The following is an 18,056-nucleotide window of genomic DNA, read 5'->3' on the forward strand; positions in this document are numbered from 1 at the left end:
GTTGTAGAAGTAGCAAGTCATCAATGGTGGAGTGGAACATGGATGGACACATGAAAGGACGAGAGAAACAAGCTAATCTCAAATTTGGACATAACAACATAAACACACTGTTTTCCATAAACAAGCTTTTTTTGCGGGGGGCCATAAACAAGCTATTCGGTTCCCCTTTGTGCTTTCCATGCACGATCGATCAGCCGCATCACATGCGCTGCAAAAGTGCAAAGCCCGCACGCCCCCACACCTATGATGAACCATAAATAAAATATTTCAGTTTTCCTCTATCTCTCCCATTCTAAGGATGCATATACAGCCCCACATGCGTGAAGTAGTGGGAATCTGCACGAAATGCTACTAGGAATTCGACAGGTGGCGCACCTTGTCTGAGCCTTTGCCCTGGTGCAGCATAGTTCTTAGGGCATCTCCAATACCTTGCCGCAAATCAGATTCACAATGGGCGCGTTACCTGCACCATTTTTTGGAGATTGAATGAAAAAAAGGCAAGGTTGAGTAGAGGCTGGTTGGGAAGATACAAGTCAAAATATAACGTTTGCATATTGATTGGTTACCTGCATATATGTTGTTGCATCGTGGAAGCATTTCTTACCCGGTGTTTGGTTCATACATGCATGATGATTAGGAGTTAACAACTACACTGAACAGAGAGGTTAAACTCGAATGTTCACTGCCACTACGACCGGAGCCGAGTCTGATCTATGGTGACTTCTCCTCCACTGGCTCACTATCACTGTCACCGCCAGCACGAGGGGCTGTCACGCACGTCCATGGCGCCCGCCTACGCGCTCACCACCATAACCATCCTCGCTGCCCTCCTCTTCTTTGTCCTCCTGCCGCTCCTGGCCGCTCTACCCGGAGTCGTCGCGCCGATGGGATTCGCGTCCCTACAGTCCGACAGTGGTGGGGCATTCACCGGCGGCCTCTGCCTAGGCGACCAAGCGCCGAGACACTGCCTGGCGTGCCTCACTCGGCCGCCAAGAAGCTCACCATCTGCGGCGCGAGCAGGCGCGCCGGCATCTGGAGGAGCGAGGGTTGCTCCCTAATCTACACCGACGGCAACACATTAGTCACATGTAGATCTACTCGTCTATGATTAGTGAAACAAAAAACACACAACACGAAAGTTGTGTCAAGCAGCGAGGTGAAACTACTCCTCAAAGGGAACTTCAAACGGTCGACCGTGTGTAAGAATTTGTCAAAATTCGTCCAACAAAGCTTCAAATATGAATACAAAATTCAACATATAGAGTGAAGCAAACTACAATCGGATTGCCTGAATGGAATCAGAACATCGAGGTGCATATTTTTCGTATACAACTTATCGCAAATTGAAGCACGATTGTGTAGAAGGGATGAGTGTGATTAAAGACTTGCTTAGAAGAAAATACCCACAAACCACATACACACATGTGAGAGCCACCCACGTGGGCTCGAGAGTATCGCTCGGGGCTGACTCACTCGAAACGATTAATTGAGCGTTTCTAGCGATACAGGCCCGAGGTGCCTTAAGAACCATGATATGCAAACCCAACAGTGTTTGCATGTAACCAAACAGCCCAACACCGAAAAGATGTTGCATACAGTGGGCCTGGTTGAGCTTTCGTGGGCAACCAAACCTGCCCTATTCGTTCGGAGACATGAATACGGAAGCCTGTCATCTAATCCCATTTATCAAATGTTTATCTCTATTTATTTACTTTCCTATGTCCAGAGCACTCAAAATATTTAAAGAAAATAGCAATAGAACAATTCATCCATAAATAAAATGTAAATATTCTAGGATACCAATAGTTCAAAAATAAATATTATGACCGAAGTAATCGGATGTTCAACAAGCTTTTAAAATTCATGATAGAAATTCAACATTACCCAAGTCCAACAATGCACCAGTGTCCGTAAATGTTGGTCATCAGACGTTGTACCCCTTGAGAAACATCCAACAATGTTGCTTAGCACCTGTTGTTTGGTACAACACAATAGCGCATCCGAGCTATACAACATGGTAAGTTTCAAGTTAAAACGTTGAGTGAATTAATGGATTGATCAACATTTAGAACAACAAGAAGTAAAAAAGTACGATACCACCTTCTGTCCACTTGTGCAATCGCACAACAATACTTCACGACGGAGTTTGAGTCGATGCACCAATGATGGGCTAGCAACTTCACATTGCGATCATGTGTATCACGTGTAAGTTGTAGGCGCGAAATGATTTTTATCATGAAACCAAGATTGCACATATAGCCAAAACACCGCGTCCCCTTGCTCAATGCCTACAAAGTCCGCACTTATGGCCAATCATGCATGGCACAACAACTCGTCCTCCATCACCGATTACCCAGCCATCGTGTTTTCTCCAAACAAACAATGATAATGTTAAAAAAGATCAATGACATTTGGCAGAAACACTTGCCGCACGTGGTATCCGGCATGGACGACGTTGCTAGGGGGCGTCAGATACATGGCTGCGGATGGACTCAGGGTGGATGGCGGCGTAGTCCTAGGCGAGCAGGCGCGTTGGGGCAGACACCCGAGAAGGCCTGGGAGGCGAGCAGAGTAGTATAGTGGGACGTAGGACTAGGAGGGTGCGGATACAGAGCAAAGCGAGAAGGGATCGAGTGGGGGGAAAGTGGTCCAGGAGAGGGGATTTGAGTGGGTCGGGGGTGTCGGAGTCCTATGTGATGGAGGTCCGAACTACTGCAAACCTCCTGCCAACTTGTGGCCGGTTTGTGGGAATTTGTAGGCGAGGACGCATCGATGGAAAGTTGCGGCACCGTGTTGGATGGCAAAAAGCTTCTAGACTGAGTGGTCCAGACGTTTGCGAGTAGTTTGAGGGATGCCATTGGTAATGCACTTATATCTATAAGTATTGTGAATCCAACAAATCATTTTCTTTGTCTACCGCCGATATCATCTATAGATATTGTGAATCCTATGTCATCTACACGAATATATGAGAGGTTAGACAAGTAAACATATAGAAATCTGTGGCAAATATATGCCTTGGGGAAAATTGTCGAATATGTTGAGACCAGATGGCGAGATGTGTCATGGTTGTCACACGAGATAGAGTTGGCGATGGTGCACTGCCGGCGTGTGAGCAGGGAAATGAGGAATGATGCAAGAGGCATACCATATAGAGCTCACGTGGTGCCGAGGTGGTAGTCGGCCGGATAGCTAAAAGTAGAAGTGAGGCTGCGGCGAGGTGTGCTAGGGCTGGGAAAGGATTAGCGGCGAGGAGCAGTGCCATGTGATGAGAGTGGCATGACAATGTGCGCGCTGGCGGTCAGGAGAGCGGGCACGTCTTGAAATGTCCCTAGCGCCAAGATTTGTTGGATCAATAGCTCTATATTCCCTCCACCACCCTTAAATGGGGAGACTTCGGGACGATTTTTGCAGTGTGTTTCAGTGGAGCGCGAGGTGACGACTCTGCTAGACTGATCTTTTTGTTCAAGAACATCGTACGGATGGTTACTATAACATTCGGTCAAATACGACGTCTCTAGAGTTGTTCTAAGCACGCCAAACCACATCATCATGCATTATCCATCGCGGCTCACCATTATTAGACACCTCGAATTCATAGATGCAGAGCCGACTGTGTTTTAAAAGTTCTATTTTTTCATCCATAAATAGACATGCAAATTGATTCAGAATAAAACTAACAAAGATTTCACCTACGGCCACCGGGCAGCTAGCCAATCTTCTATTTCTAAATATCTAGAACACACTATTTTTGCTAGACATGCAAACATGTCACATAAGCAAGTCATGGATGTAAGTTACTCCTACAAGTTACACCTTCTAAATTTCTATAACCAACTACCTATTTTTGCCAGACATGCAAATATATGGCACATAAACAAGTCATGCATGTTAGTTACAAATTACACCTTTTGCATTAATTAGTTTATGCATCCGGTGCTGTCACATCAGCAATACATGCATGTTAGTCCTAAATTATTATATTCCATTCCATTTTTGTATTGAACGTATATGTGTTGAGCAACTCCATATACTTATGTAGTGCATCCTTCACATTTTGACATTATTTGACCACAATTGTTTAAAAATTCTCTTTTTGTATGCTTCATATTTTTTAATTATTTGTAAACATATATTTGCTTTATAGTACTAGTTTTAGTTATTTTGTAGCAACTATTTATGCATTTCTTTTAACAAAGTTCCTACAACAACGCCCGGGGCATCTAGTTTATACATAAGTCATGTAATTTTTTTGCCAAGAGGGACATCCAATATAATACTATACACTGAGCTTTAGAATCCTGTCCTCAGAAGAGAATGTCCAATCCGATATCAACAACTTCCTTTAGTTATCTATTCTCACCCATCTCAAAGATCTTTTCAGGCTTCCTGGCCGCAAAGAGAATCCAACGCATATGGCACCGGGGAACCAGAGGAAACAAGAGCGTAGTCAAAATCAAGCCTGAAGTGGCATTTTCGGAATTGAAGCTTTAAATCAGGGAGCAGGGGCAAACCAAATTGGCTCTCAAAGAGAAAACGAGATGGAGATGGATGCATCGATATATCTCTTCCTTCCGACAGGGGTAGATGAAAGATTTGATTCCCTTACACGTACACGCCCAAGGCATGGTGACATGTAGAGATGCCAGTGTGTACATGGGCGAACGAGTGGGCGAAACGAATGGGAGTTGGTGCAGAAGCGCTTTAACCAAAGTGACAGATCGATATGCATGAATTAATGCACATCACGCCGTCTATATACTCCCTCCATCTTAAATTAATGACCTAGATACACGTGCAAGGCTTGTAAACTGAGATGAAGGGAGTACATACGTTCGGAGGGCAATAATTTCAGAGGTACTACCTCAATCATGGTTTATTAGTCTCCCTTGTATTTAGGATCATATTTTGATCATTATTTAACTAATAAAATATAAGTTAAATGTAGAAAATTTCTTCGGAACCCATGTTCAAATATGAACCCCACGATATAATTTTTCGTGACATGCATTAACATTTTCTTAGTTAACTCTATGATTAAAATTTGGCACAAAATACGAATGAGACCAATAAATCAGGACAGAGATAGTGTCAGCTTGTTTGTGAGGAATATGAAATAAACGTTGTATAATTCAGCAAATAATTAGAGTATATATTGTCTAGTCCACTTCATAACAATATATTAATCCATGAATCTAAGTGCAACACGACGCATAACAATATATTAATCCATGCATCTAACAATACATGTGGGCGCTCAATATGCATACATCTCAATACGAGTATTACCTATATCCTGTGAGATTGTGTGGACATTACAGGATGGGAGGAGGGGCATCAAAACCTTGGGGATGGACCTGCATCCATAATTGTGGCCAGAGAGAATATGCAACCCCCACATAAGACCTTCCTTGCATAGTCTAGCCTAGCTAGCTTTCCCGTCTTACAACATTTTGATGCTAGAGGAGCTTCGCCATCAGGGTCAGGGGGGCCCTTTCCTGGAAAGGGCATGAGATATGGAGTTGTGGGAATCACATAAAGCAATCCCCCACGGGTATAATTTGAGGCGGGGCTCATCGTCTCAGGCCTAGCTTTGAGCATCAATGTTGTGCTGCACCATATGCGCAGGCTCTAACACATCTACATTTTAGCCTCTACCGTCCTCGTGTGGCTAATGGTTGGATGTGAAGCTTGGAGGTTATGAACATGCTATTAATATACTTAACCACTCCCTCCGATCCGTATTAATTGTCGCTGATAATTAATATGAATCAGAGGGAGTAAGTATTAAAAACAAATGATAATGCTCAAAAGTGCATGCACGCGGTATTAAAAACAAATAAAATGTACTACTACATCTCAAGTACAGTATGTATATTCATTCAAAAAAAACATTGCCAGCTGTACATTATGTGATGAAATACGAGCATGAATAATTGGATCCATTCAAAGTTTTTGGGATGTTTTGAGTTATGATGTATGTCAATAAACATTTTGAGTTACGATGTACATTGCCAGCTGTAAAAAGCATTCTCCATGAAAGTTGAGAGAAATAGAAAGCCTATGAGAGTGCGGAGTGGTATACAGCCTCATGCAAGATCGGCTGCAGTATGGAAGCCCCCTCAAGCCTGATGGAATTAGGCTGATTGTAATGGGGAGTATCATATACTAGTATCATGCGTATGATACTAGTGTATGATACTACCTCCCTAATGCATAGTATCATATACTAGTATCATGTAGTACTTTATTTATTGCCATGCATGACCCATATTAGCATAACATTTATTATGATATGACATAATGATATGATATACTCAACACTCTCTTTCTTCATTTAATTCTATGACACCTCATCAAAATTATCTAGTTGACATGCATGATACTAGCTATGATACTATCATTACGACCAGCCTTAGGTAAATTTTGATGCTAGCTTCGATCCTCGCTCATCTTCAGGCACAATTGGTGGGGTGGTGCCGGGTTTGAAAATCTGTTGGGGCTGTTGTCCCAATCTGCACATCAGTGGAGGAGGAGCTTCATGCGTGCAATCCAAGGATTTTGTATCGATCCGAGTTTCGGCTTCCTATTATTTTGGAAAAGTCGTACTGCCTTTACATCAGAAACATGGGCTTCAAGATGGTGGGTATGGATCTCTGCCGATTTTAGGATTTTTAATATTAGCATAAATGCTAATGAAGTGGCTCATAGTTTAACAAAGATTAGTAAGAATGGGTCTTGTTTAGGTGTGTGTGTCGGTGCAGTCCCGTCCTGCATGTTGAAACTGGCAGAATACGAATATACGATTGCACAAACTTAGTTTAGTTAAAGTTATCAGTTATAAAAACTGTATGGAGTTTGTGTAACAAGGTGTTAAGAAATGACGACCACTTTCCTTAAGAAATACGTAAGTAAATAACTACCGCTATGCCAATGTAGTTTCTCCCCCTCCCCACACCACTATACTACCGGCAATGTCACCCAAAGTGGAGTAAATTTCTCAAAACCATCATATTTATGGCTAGGATACTTCTTTACCACGGTTTTGTCAAAAACCACACAAGACCACCGCTTCTGCACCAAGTGGATAGCAAATCGCACTGGTCCAGACTTGAGCCGTGACTAACCCAAAAACTGACAGGGCTGGCTCACCTGTTGGGTCCACGTGGCATATCTATGTGGACAATATGCTGAGGTGGCCAAGGGTGGGCCCTCTCTCCCCCTCCCCTCCGTGGTGACCCCGACAAGCCCTCCTGCCGCCACCGTTACCATGCCCTCGCCTGGATCCTGCAAGAACTGAGCCGCCTCTGCCTTCCGCACCTTAGATCCATGCTCGCCGCTCCAATTCGAGCCCTCTACCTCGCCGGTGACTCTGCCTCCGCGCCGGTATACCGGGCGTCCGCGCCACAAACCCGCGCAGCCCCTACAGCTACCTCCCACGCCGCCTCCCCTCCACGCCACGGCCCCGACCCAGCTCCCCCAGCCGCCTTCCCTCCCGACGTCAGCCTCCCCTAGCCGCCTTCCCTCCCGACGCTGGCCTCCCCCAACCGCCTTCGCCGTCGGCAGACACGACGGGAGGGACGCCCCACTGCCGCCCTTCCCGGCCTCATCAAGCTGGCTTGCTCCCCCTTTATTCCCTGACTCTCTCTAGTTCTGGGCAATCCGCGTCGCCGACCTTGCTCCTCGCCGGCCAAGGTCATGGCTACCAGCACGGGCGCAGCTAGGGCCTCTCGACGGGCGCCGCAAGCACGGGAACGGTTAGGGCTCGGCCGACCGTTGACCAGCAAGGGCGGTGAGCGGCATGCAGTGCGTCGACGTTCTTGTCCATGTTGAGAGGAAGAAAAGGAAGAGGGGTAAATAAAATGTGTGGCTGACAGGTGGGACCCTATCCACCTCAGCAGGTCAACACATTGATTAGGATTAGTCTTCACCAATCAACCCGACGGACAGGTCCCACCCGTCAGTTCTGTTGTTAGACGCAGCTCAGTTTTGAATTAATGCGATTTGTTACTCATTCGCCATGGAGGTGGTAATCTTCTGTTATTTTTGGCAAAAGAGGTAGTTTTGGAGTACCCTAGCCACAAATGTGATGGTTTTGAGCAATTTACTTCCCAAAGAGGTACCACCCATGCCCTACCCGCGAAAAAATGAGTTTTCAATGGGAAATAAAAGCTTTACTAATTTCAGCAGGGTGAAAGCTTCTAGTGACACTTTCATCGGGTGTCTTGACAAAAGCTTTCAAACAGGAAATCACGAGTTTGTAGTCAGGAATTTAAAACTTTCAACTTTGACAAATGAAGAGAGCTTTCAAGTACAAAGCCTAGAACCTTAAGCTCAAGCATCGCGATTTTCAACTTTGAAATTACGACTTCCGAACTGAGGAATCGTTATCAAATTATATATAATACCAACACTTAACTTGTACGACGATATCAACTTTCAGCACAAAACTATGAAGCCATGAATACAAGAATAAAACAATTCCTACAGAGGTTGGATTTGGAGAATAACTTGAAACTTGGGGAGTCTTAGCTTGAAAATTTTAACGAAGTCCTGCTGAAATTTTCGTTGCTATGAAATATTTTTATATCAAAATTTTAGCCTAAATTCAGTCGAAATTCAAATTTTGGCCAAAATTATTTAAAATAATAGTAATTTCACGTAAAATAACTTTCAAAATCTGTGAGGCTTGAGCCAATATATTTATGTTCATAAAATGTTAAACCTCGATATTGCACTACAATACTTCGCCCACATCATACACCTTTCTGGCAGTCACTGTATTTTTTTATGTTATTGCACTACACTATTTGTTTCATCTAAGGGAATACACCTACAATAAACTTATAAACTCAACCAACTAGCTAGTTGTGCTGTAAAAATGTGTGCACGTCTATTTATCAGATTCAAAGTGAATGCGTTTTGGACGTGGAGTTTCCGCTCCCGTCTCAAATGCAGCCCCGTGAACACTAAAATTGAAAAAAAAACATCCTGGATTTTTTTCGGTAACAACCACTGTTGAATATTCTACTTAATTACGTGGAAAAATACACAAATAAAAAACAGATTTAATGCTCTGGTCAAGAGAAAACAAAATCAATACTCCAAAAAGACTATTTTTAAAAGCATGTTGGAGTGCTGATTTTGTTATTTTTGACAAGACCTCCACGAACATGGTTTCACGTCTAAAATATGCACGAAGGAAACTAAGCAACGTTTCTAGCCAAAAAAAAGTCAGATTTTTTAATTTGTTTAATGGTATTGTTTCTGAAGGAGCATTTGAGCTCGGGATTAAGTGTGCACTTTCGATGTGTTTCTTTGTTTGCCACACTCCCGATTGAAATAGTACTAGATTACAGTTACCAGACAGGCCCCGCACCTTTCTCCCCAATCTCGTGTAATCCTTGCCGTTCAGGCCTAAATATGTTTATGAAATAATGTTAAATCTCAGATTGTGCACAATACTCTCATATATACACCCTTCTGAAGATCTACATATGTTTTTTGCATTCCTTCATACTATACTATTTATTTCATCTATAAGGATCTAAATACTTATGAGCGAAGACTAAACTTTTAATAGCTTGACCAACTACGTAGGCTGGCCATTCTCGGCCTGTTGCGGAGTGTGTGATATTTGTATTTCCGGACTCCGTTCGGTCGGAATTGAGCCGTTCTACAGGACTTCTCCGACGTTTGCTTCTTCAGGGCGTCGATTTGCTACACAGAACGCGGTCGTCAGCGTCTTCTGCTTTACATCAACAACTTGTCGGACGCTGCTTTCACAAGCTCTTGGGTTTAAAAAAGTTTGTTCCGTTGAGACGGAAATTTAGAGGTTGCGTGCCACGAGTTTTGCTCACGGTGCACTGTGGGTGGATGATGCAGATGGAAGAAGACTTGGGCACCCCAAAATTTGGATGTTTGTTTCAATTTTTGAAAGAGTTTGTACTATTTAATATAAGTCCTTGGTCCTTTTGGCAAACACAAAAGAATAAAACTAAGGAAAGAGAGGACGAGAGATTGCGTGATGAAGCTGGAGACCGGAGGACACACAGCACAGTGATCTCTAGCTTGCAAAGCATGGAGAGGCCCATCAATCGTAGGGATTCCCCAGTTGCTGCAAGAAATGAAAAAAAGGGGATGCATGATGCATGAGCCAGATAGACAGCTTTAATCTAGCCTGCCCTGCATCTGCATGGAGGTGGAGGTGGAAGGAACAATAATGCATCCATCTTTCCGTCCGGCTTTACTTGGCCCCAACTAACTGGCCTAAGCTAGCCAGCTCTCCTCCTGGTGCAGCACCAAACCGTATATAAAAGACCGCTCCACCTCCCATCTCCAAACCAACCCAGCCATCCAACACAAGACAAGCTAATTAAGCTGCCTCTCATCACCTTCTCCTTGGGTTAGATTGATAACTAGACTAGACACACGCACGCACGCTAGATTGACTGAGCTGATAGATAGATAGATAGATAGATAGAAAGATTATTAATAGCGATGGAGAAGGTGATGATGAGCAGGAAGCCGGGTGACTGGAGTTGCAGGTCGTGCCAGTACCTCAACTTCTGCAAACGGGACGCTTGCCAGCGGTGCGGCGAGGCTAAGCTGGGCGCCGAGCGGCCGGACTACGCGGCCATGGGCGGCAGCTGGGAAGTCAAGCCCGGCGATTGGTACTGCGGCTGCTGCGGCGTCAACAACTACGCCAATCGCGCCAGCTGCTTCAAGTGCAGCGCCGCAAAGACAGACTCCGTCGCCGTGGCGCACAACTGGGGGTTCAACGCCGCCGGCCAGGCCGGCTGGAAGGCCGGCGACTGGATTTGCCCCAGGTTCGTCGTCTGCCTCCGGCCCCTATATATCTACCTACCTAGCTAGCTAGCTAATCGGTTAATCATGCTCCACTGCCTAGATTAAAGCTAGCTTTCCAAGGAATGTGCATGCATGCAAACAGGCATGAAAAGAAAGAAAATTAACCACCTGTTAACGTTTTGGCGATGCAGACTGGATTGTAACGTGCAAAACTACGCCAACAGAACCGAGTGCTTCCGCTGCAATGCGCCCAAATCATACTATGGTTAGCTCATCTCCTGTGAATTCAACCCATCCCACGGCACATTAATTTACACTTGTTCTTGTTTGCGAGCAACGAGGGCACATATATTGATCGACACCTTTTCTTTTTGCGATGATGGCACATATTTACACCTGACAGTGACAAACTGGTCTGGTGCTGTATGCATGTGATCTCATCTAATCGAATTCTTTTATTTGTTTACTTCCTTTGCAGGTTAAAAAGACAGGCCTGAAAAGAAAATTAAAAAAATGAAAGTATCATTGGAGCAAAGAACAATCACGAGTCCTCAAGGATTTTTCCTTCTTTTTTTTTTTCTCCTAAAGAAAAACCTTCGCCAACCCGAGGGTTTAGTCATGTGGAAGAGGAGCGGTAAGCCGCCGCTCAGACTCAGAAAAGGGAGATATATAAGTGGGCACAAATTAACGTGTACATGTGCTCCCGAGGGTTTAGTCTAATGATTATCCTTTTTCAGTAAAAGAAAGAGAAAATTCCAGTTTGGCTTCATTTGTGCACCAACTTTTGAGTGAACTCCTGTGTGTGTGTGGGGGGGTGTGAGATTAATTGTTCCTAATCATTAGACTGTTGCTGCGCATGCAGTTCCATTCGCCGATATCTATCCATATATAGATGCCTTGCTCATTGCTTACGGCATATGCAAAGCGGCCGGCCGGGAATGCAGCCAGGGAGCACAGAGGCGACAGCGAATTCACCCAGCCACAAGCGAATGTTTCTTCCAAAACCTTTAGTCGCCGCGCGCGCGAGATAGAGAGATTCCGGGAGCAATCATGGCTCTGCTTTACTCGAAAAAGCGAGACGATCGAGATGCACAGGATTAATTATTACCACTTCAGTCTCAAATGCCACGCCAGCACCACATACATACTCACAGACTACATATATACATGCATGTGGACACGCTGCTGCATGCCCTAATAGTAGAATAGAAGAGAAAGAAAATCAAATATATATTCCCTTGTATCAAAATAAAAGACGTTTTGTGACACTGTAGTGTCACAGAAAAATGCCTTATACTCCCTCCGTCCGGAAATACTTGTCGGAGGAATGGATGTATCTAGACATATTTTAGTTCTCGATACATTCATTTTTATCCATTTCTTCGACAAGTATTTCCGGACGGAGGGAGTATTTTGATACGGAGGGAGTAACTTGGTACGTGAGTTTACAAATGGAAAACTATTAGTCACAATCTTTCCTCCATGAGTTAACATACTATGAATACTAGCTTAATGGTCAAAGCTGCACGGTGTAAGACATGTCTATATCTAAAACATCATGGACGGTGTGCGTGTATGTGAGCACATCTTCTCAAGTGTGTGGGGGCGAGAGAGTGAGAGGAAGGGGGGGTCACCAAGCATCAGAATATATATCATGGTATTCTCTACTGCTTGTGCTTGGTGCTTGCCTGCACAGGTTTTGGTTAGCTGGTCTTTGGCCTCTTGGCCTTACTAGTGGTGACTTGCTTACCCTGAGCAAAGCCGACCTGTGTGTGTGTGTGTGTGTGTGTTTTTCTTTTTGTCTCTTAATTGGTGCAGGGCCAGCAAACAGCCTGAACCATTTGCTCACTCATCATGCACACCTTTTTACAATCCGACATGTGTACAGAACATATATTCATTCCCTCCAAGCACCTCCACAACAATAATCAGATTCTACGGAATACCAGTAGCAGGCCCACATAACTAGTATACCAGGTCAAATGGTAGCATCATCACTGACGATACCGGTGTTACATGCTCTGGGATCCAAATAGCAATGAGATATGAATTGAAGCTTCTCTAGAATGGATGAATACTTCGCAGAGTTTGAAATGAAATGGTGCAGCGCTAGGATGGTGTTTCACCAGATTATGGAGGAACTGCACCATTTCTAATGAGGATGCAAAACCTGAACGTTGTGATATATATACTACTGATATTTACTTCTTAACTCATCATCTAGAAAACGAAAAGCTAGGGTGCTGCTTCTATGCAGTTTAGATTCCACGATGTCATCATTTCCTCTATCTACAACCTGATCCAGCAAAACATCACATCAGTTATTTTGATTTCTAGATTCTTCCTCGAATTTTCCCAAGAGCAGCCATGCCATGGACAATGAAAAAAAAGACAAATCCAAATTTGCGAACGGAGCGGGCCTCTTCGTTGACTTGCGAACACAGCATAAATATTATACTCCAGATTTCGGTGTGTACTGTTGTTCTCAACTAGTGATGATATTGACATGGTGAATTCTTCTCCCAGCCTCCAAATTTACATGCGTGCTCAGTGACACTCAACTGCAAACAACTACCACTGGCAAACTAGAAGAGGAACAAGGACTAGCCTGAAAGCATATCATGATCTGATTGTGCTTGCGCACTTAAGGGCCGTCCTGACCAAAGCATCTAGCAGGTCGATGCATTTCTTGAGCCGCGGGTTGACACGTTTCTTGAGCTGCAGGTGATCATCAAGCAAGATACCAACAAAGTCATCCTAATATTTTCACTAGCTCTAGCCTAAATGTCTCCAGATTCTGGAAGGGGGTCTTAACTGTCATTAAATCCATTAAATTTGGACATCGATGGCAGATTTTTTTGAACAAAGGGATGGCGCCTTTCATTAATCTGAAGAACATGATACATCCATAATTTTACAATGACTGATGTTTAGATTGCCTAGCTTCAAAAGCATAGGACAGTGATCAACTAAATGAGTCTTGCTATTACAAGCCATTTGAGGGCTAATATTGTGTTCTAAAGAGTCACTAATGCTCAACAAGGTCATGCTGGAGCTGGGTATGAACTTCTCGGTTCTCGATCCTCCGATGCGCTTTAAGGAATGCTTGAATCCCTTTTGGATCATGCTCTAGCTTAACAGGATTCCCATTGGTGATGTACCGAATGTTCTTAGACATTTCTTTCTCATCTTCAATGATCATGTTATGCAAGATTATGCAACAAGTCATGATTTACCATAGAAACTTGTAATTCCAATACTCGCAGGGCCACGAACGACTGCAAAGCGCTTCTGAAGCACACCGAAACCTCTCTCCACATCCTTTCTAGTAGACTCTTGACGTGTTGCAAAGTGAGAACTTTTGCTACATTTTGGTTGTGGAATTATTTTGACAAATATGGCCCATGGAGGATAGATATTATCTGTAAGGTAGTGGCCCATCATTGTTAGCGTCCAACCCTAGCCCACACTCACCCATTTTCTGAACGTTTATGCGCACATGGGCCAGCATTCAGCGAAGAGCCCACTCCATCCCAAAAGACCAGATTGAAAGGAGGAGGGATACTCTCCCTTATAAGCTGGTCATGGCCTCCTCCCTTAAGCAAGGTGGGACCAAGCTCGAGCTAGCCTCACCGGCCTACAGCAGACCTAACATCCCATCCCCTAAGAAGCCCCTCAGGAAGGCATGACGATGCTGGCTCTGATACCAGATGTTAGCGTTCAACTCGGCCTAGCCCACACTCACCCACGTTTTGGACGTTTATGCGCACATGGGCCAGCATTCAGCGGAGAGTCCACTCCATCCCAAAAGCCCGGACTGAAAGGAGGAGGGATATTCTCCCTTATAAGCTGGTCATGGCCTCCCCCCATAAGCAAGGTGGGGCTAAACTCGAGCCAGCCTCACCGGCCTACAGCAGCCCTAACAATCGTGTACTCATGACCATTGAACGTATAATTGCAAGGAGGAGCATCTTCCGCAACAAGCCTAGCAAACAGTGGTGATCTTTAGGTTATTGTGAGAGCCAGTCACCGGCTCTTAGGGCGCAATGTACATCGTCACTGAGTACTCTTGGACGATGCCTTCTTCAATTTCGGTTGGATCATGCTGTTAACTTGCTGACTCCTAGGTGTGAAGGGTGAAGAGTGCGTTGACCCAACCTGAGATGTGGTCGGGGTTGTGCTTTTAGGTGTCCAGTGCTGGTCGAGATGCGGTCTTTGATCTCTTGTCGTTGTAGTCGTGGTGTTGTGAATTGTTTACCGAAAGACATTGTATCAGTCGTTTGGCTCTCCTTCTATGATATTGATACACCTCTCCATGGTGTATCCTTGAAAAAAAGAGTCAAGGATGTAAAATATAGTTTTTCACATTTTTTATGCAGCTCTAGGTCTCTGAGATGCTCAACTTGGTCGACCTAGAAACAATGATTTCTTAGGTGTATTACAAATAGAGAAATTGATATCATAGGCACACATACTCCATGAACATGACTACAAATTTGACGTCCGTTTTTTAGGCATGACAAACTGAAATATTTCATGGCTAATTTAGTGGCCGTGAGGTGGCAATTCCCTTAGCAAGCATGACAAATCATGTCAAAGTTTAGTTTTTTGCCATGATTTGCCATGCTTGCTAAAAGAAATTGCCATCCCCGCAACAACTAATTTGCCATAAAAAACGTTTGATTTGTCATGTCTAAACATCTGACGTTAGATTTTTAATAGGGTTAATTATCCTTTTGCCCTCAGTGGTGTCCATGTGCTCAGTATTGCCCTCAGATGCGAATCGTGCTCAGTTTTGCCCCTAGTCCGTGCGCACCAACTCGTTCTGTGAACTCTGCCGTCTCCGTCAGGTCAACCTTTTGACTCGGCCCTTACAGGTGGGACGAGGCGGCAGAGACGCCCTAGACGATCAGACTGTTGCACGCGTGGCTTGTGGGACCCAGCAGAGAGCCATTGAGCAGAGAGCCGTTGCGGGTGTGCTATATAAGCGGGCGACAGACAGCGGCGGTGACCACGGTGACAGAGAGCATGGCGGTGACCACGGCGAGAGAGAGAGAGAGAGAGAGAGAGAGAGAGAGAGAGAGAGCGGCGGTGGGAAGCTAGTTGTGGAGGGCGGGCGGCGTTTAGATCCCCTTCGGCTCCGAGATCCATGTCTTCCTCAAGCTCCCGCGCCACCTTGCGGATGCAGAGCTGGGCGCGGGTGGACATGCCTGTCTTCGTCTGTCCGCGGTGCCGGGCGGGCGTTGATCGGAGGGTTTCTCACACACCGAGGAACCAGAATCGTCCGTTCTACGTGTGCAGCGAGAATGGGGTAAGAATCAGGGCAATTGCACCATTTTTGTGGTCGGGATCTTTGAGCAATGGGTTGATCTGTTTGGCATTCATGCAGGTGAAATGCTTCTTTCTTTGAGTCAATGCTCTGGCCAAGACTCTGATGAATGAACTGCAAGAAGAGCATGAAGAATGGTTGTGCATGCTGCCACGAACGGCAGTGGCCGCAGCACGAGCTCCGGAAGAAGAGATGGAGGGCGAAGCACGCACTGACAGAGAGCTAGCTGTTGAGCTTAGGATGTCGAAGAAGAAGGTTAGGAAGCTTGAAGATCAAGCACAAATACCAATACCATTTGCAATTACTTTTGGGCATGTAACATCCCAAAATTCTAAATTTTGGAATGTTATATAAAAAAGATAGATTGTTTGATTGTGGTGTGGTTGCTTGTGTGAAATTCGAAACTTTTCGAAAGTTAAATGAGAAGGAATAAAAGGACTTTCCCAAACTTTCATCTTGCTTTTATGATCTCTGTGAATTCAGATTCTTTTCAAATACAAAACCCTAGAGAGAAGATGACATGACTTCTTCCATTTAAATAAATGAAAAGGGTTTTGAAAAGATTTGAATTTTATTTGGAAAATATTTCAAATTCAGAAACTTCAAGCAACTCAATGATTTTCATGAGAGAAGATAAAATGAGTTCTTCAAAACATATGAAATATGAGTTGGAAGTTTTAAAAGAATTAAATTCAAAGTCCCATTGAAATTATTTTCAATTTGGGGTTATTTGGTTTTTATTCAAACTATTTTCTCCACAAATAAAATATATGGAAAATAGGGTAAAATGATTCCCTACATTAGAAAATTGGAGAGAAATAAATTTGAAATCATTTTGGTATTTTTAAAATGATTTTATTGGGTTTTAAATAAATCAGTAGCACTCTTTGTTTTATTTAAATTCTTGTGGAATTTATTTGACGCTAGAAAAATGTTCACTTTATAGAAAATCTTTTTCTGAAAATTTTGATATATTATATGCCTATAGTATTTTATTATCATTTCTATTTTGTTTTATTTCCTGTAAAAAAAGAAATTGGTTAAAAAAAACTCTCCCTCCGACTGGGCCGGCCCAGCCCAGCCAGCCCGCCGCCGCCTTCCTCCTCCCGAGCAGGAGACAGGCCGCCGCACGCGTCGTCGCCGCGCGGTGCCCGACCCGGCCACCTCCCGCCGCCTTGCCCCTCCTCCACGCATCGCGCCGCCCCTCCCCTCCATAAATATAGCCGCCCCAGACCCCTCTCTTCTCCCAAGCCGCCGCCGCAGTTGGATCTCGCCACCGCCGCCACAGCTCCGTCGCCCTGCCCCGCGCTCCACCGCCGCCCTCGACCAACGCCGCCACCGCCATTTGGTCCACCGTCTCGCGCCGCACCTCCCCGTGCCTTCGCCCGTCGCCGCCGACCCCAAAGCAGCCGTCCCCGTCCGAGGCCGAAGCCGCCGCCGCCGTCTTCCTCCCCGCCGGCGCCGTCAACCGCCGCGGTAAGCCGCTTCGCCCCTCAGCCGTCCGATCTAGATCCTAGGACCCGGATTAGATCTAGCTGTTTTTTCTCTCTTTGAAACGTTATGTGCTATTTAGCGAACGTTCGCTAGGTAGGTCTTCGCAGTGAACGGTTTTCGTCGCATATGCTTCTGTAGTGGACGTTCGTCCGTTAGCTTTTCTATCACGTAGCCAGGGACCCAGATGGAATTATCTTTTCTTACAGATTAGTCCCTGATCTTCAATCTATCACAACTTTTTGCTCGTTTGTCCAAATCCAACGAAACCAATGCCCACTTCTTTGTTACGATCCCCTCTATCCAGTAAAACAACTTAAACATGTTTTTGAAAGTTTTAAAATTTCAATTCAAACAGATTTGTATTTGAACTTCGTTTGATCATAACTTAAGTTTTATAACTCCGTTTGAGTTGATCCTTTTTGCA

General features: G+C 44.6%; 1 protein-coding gene across 2 annotated transcripts; it reads left to right on the top strand.

Moving 5' to 3' along the window:
• Positions 1–10,330: 10,330 nt before the first annotated feature.
• LOC109734310 (uncharacterized) lies at positions 10,331–11,578 on the top strand. Of its 2 annotated transcripts, XM_020293519.4 has the most exons (3): positions 10,332–10,829; positions 11,001–11,074; positions 11,288–11,578. In XM_020293519.4, exons 1-3 carry the CDS (start codon positions 10,501–10,503, stop codon positions 11,290–11,292), a joined length of 408 nt encoding a protein of 135 aa, XP_020149108.1. In that variant the 5' UTR covers positions 10,332–10,500; the 3' UTR covers positions 11,293–11,578. The 2 variants fall into 2 exon arrangements, with proteins under 2 accessions (XP_020149109.1, XP_020149108.1); XM_020293520.4 differs by lacking the exon at positions 11,001–11,074 and having other exon boundaries at positions 10,331–10,829.
• The last annotated feature ends 6,478 nt before the right edge of the window (positions 11,579–18,056 follow it).

The sequence above is a fragment of the Aegilops tauschii genome, chromosome 2 (assembly GCF_002575655.3).
Source record: "Aegilops tauschii subsp. strangulata cultivar AL8/78 chromosome 2, Aet v6.0, whole genome shotgun sequence".
NCBI lineage: Eukaryota > Viridiplantae > Streptophyta > Magnoliopsida > Poales > Poaceae > Aegilops > Aegilops tauschii.

Coding starts and splice junctions, on each gene's coding strand:
- LOC109734310 (XM_020293519.4), top strand. CDS start 10,501: ATGGAGAAGGTGATGATGAGCAGGAAGCCGGGTGACTGGAGTTGCAGG. Junction 10,830..11,000: donor GGCGACTGGATTTGCCCCAG/GTTCGTCGTCTG, acceptor TTGGCGATGCAG/ACTGGATTGTAACGTGCAAA.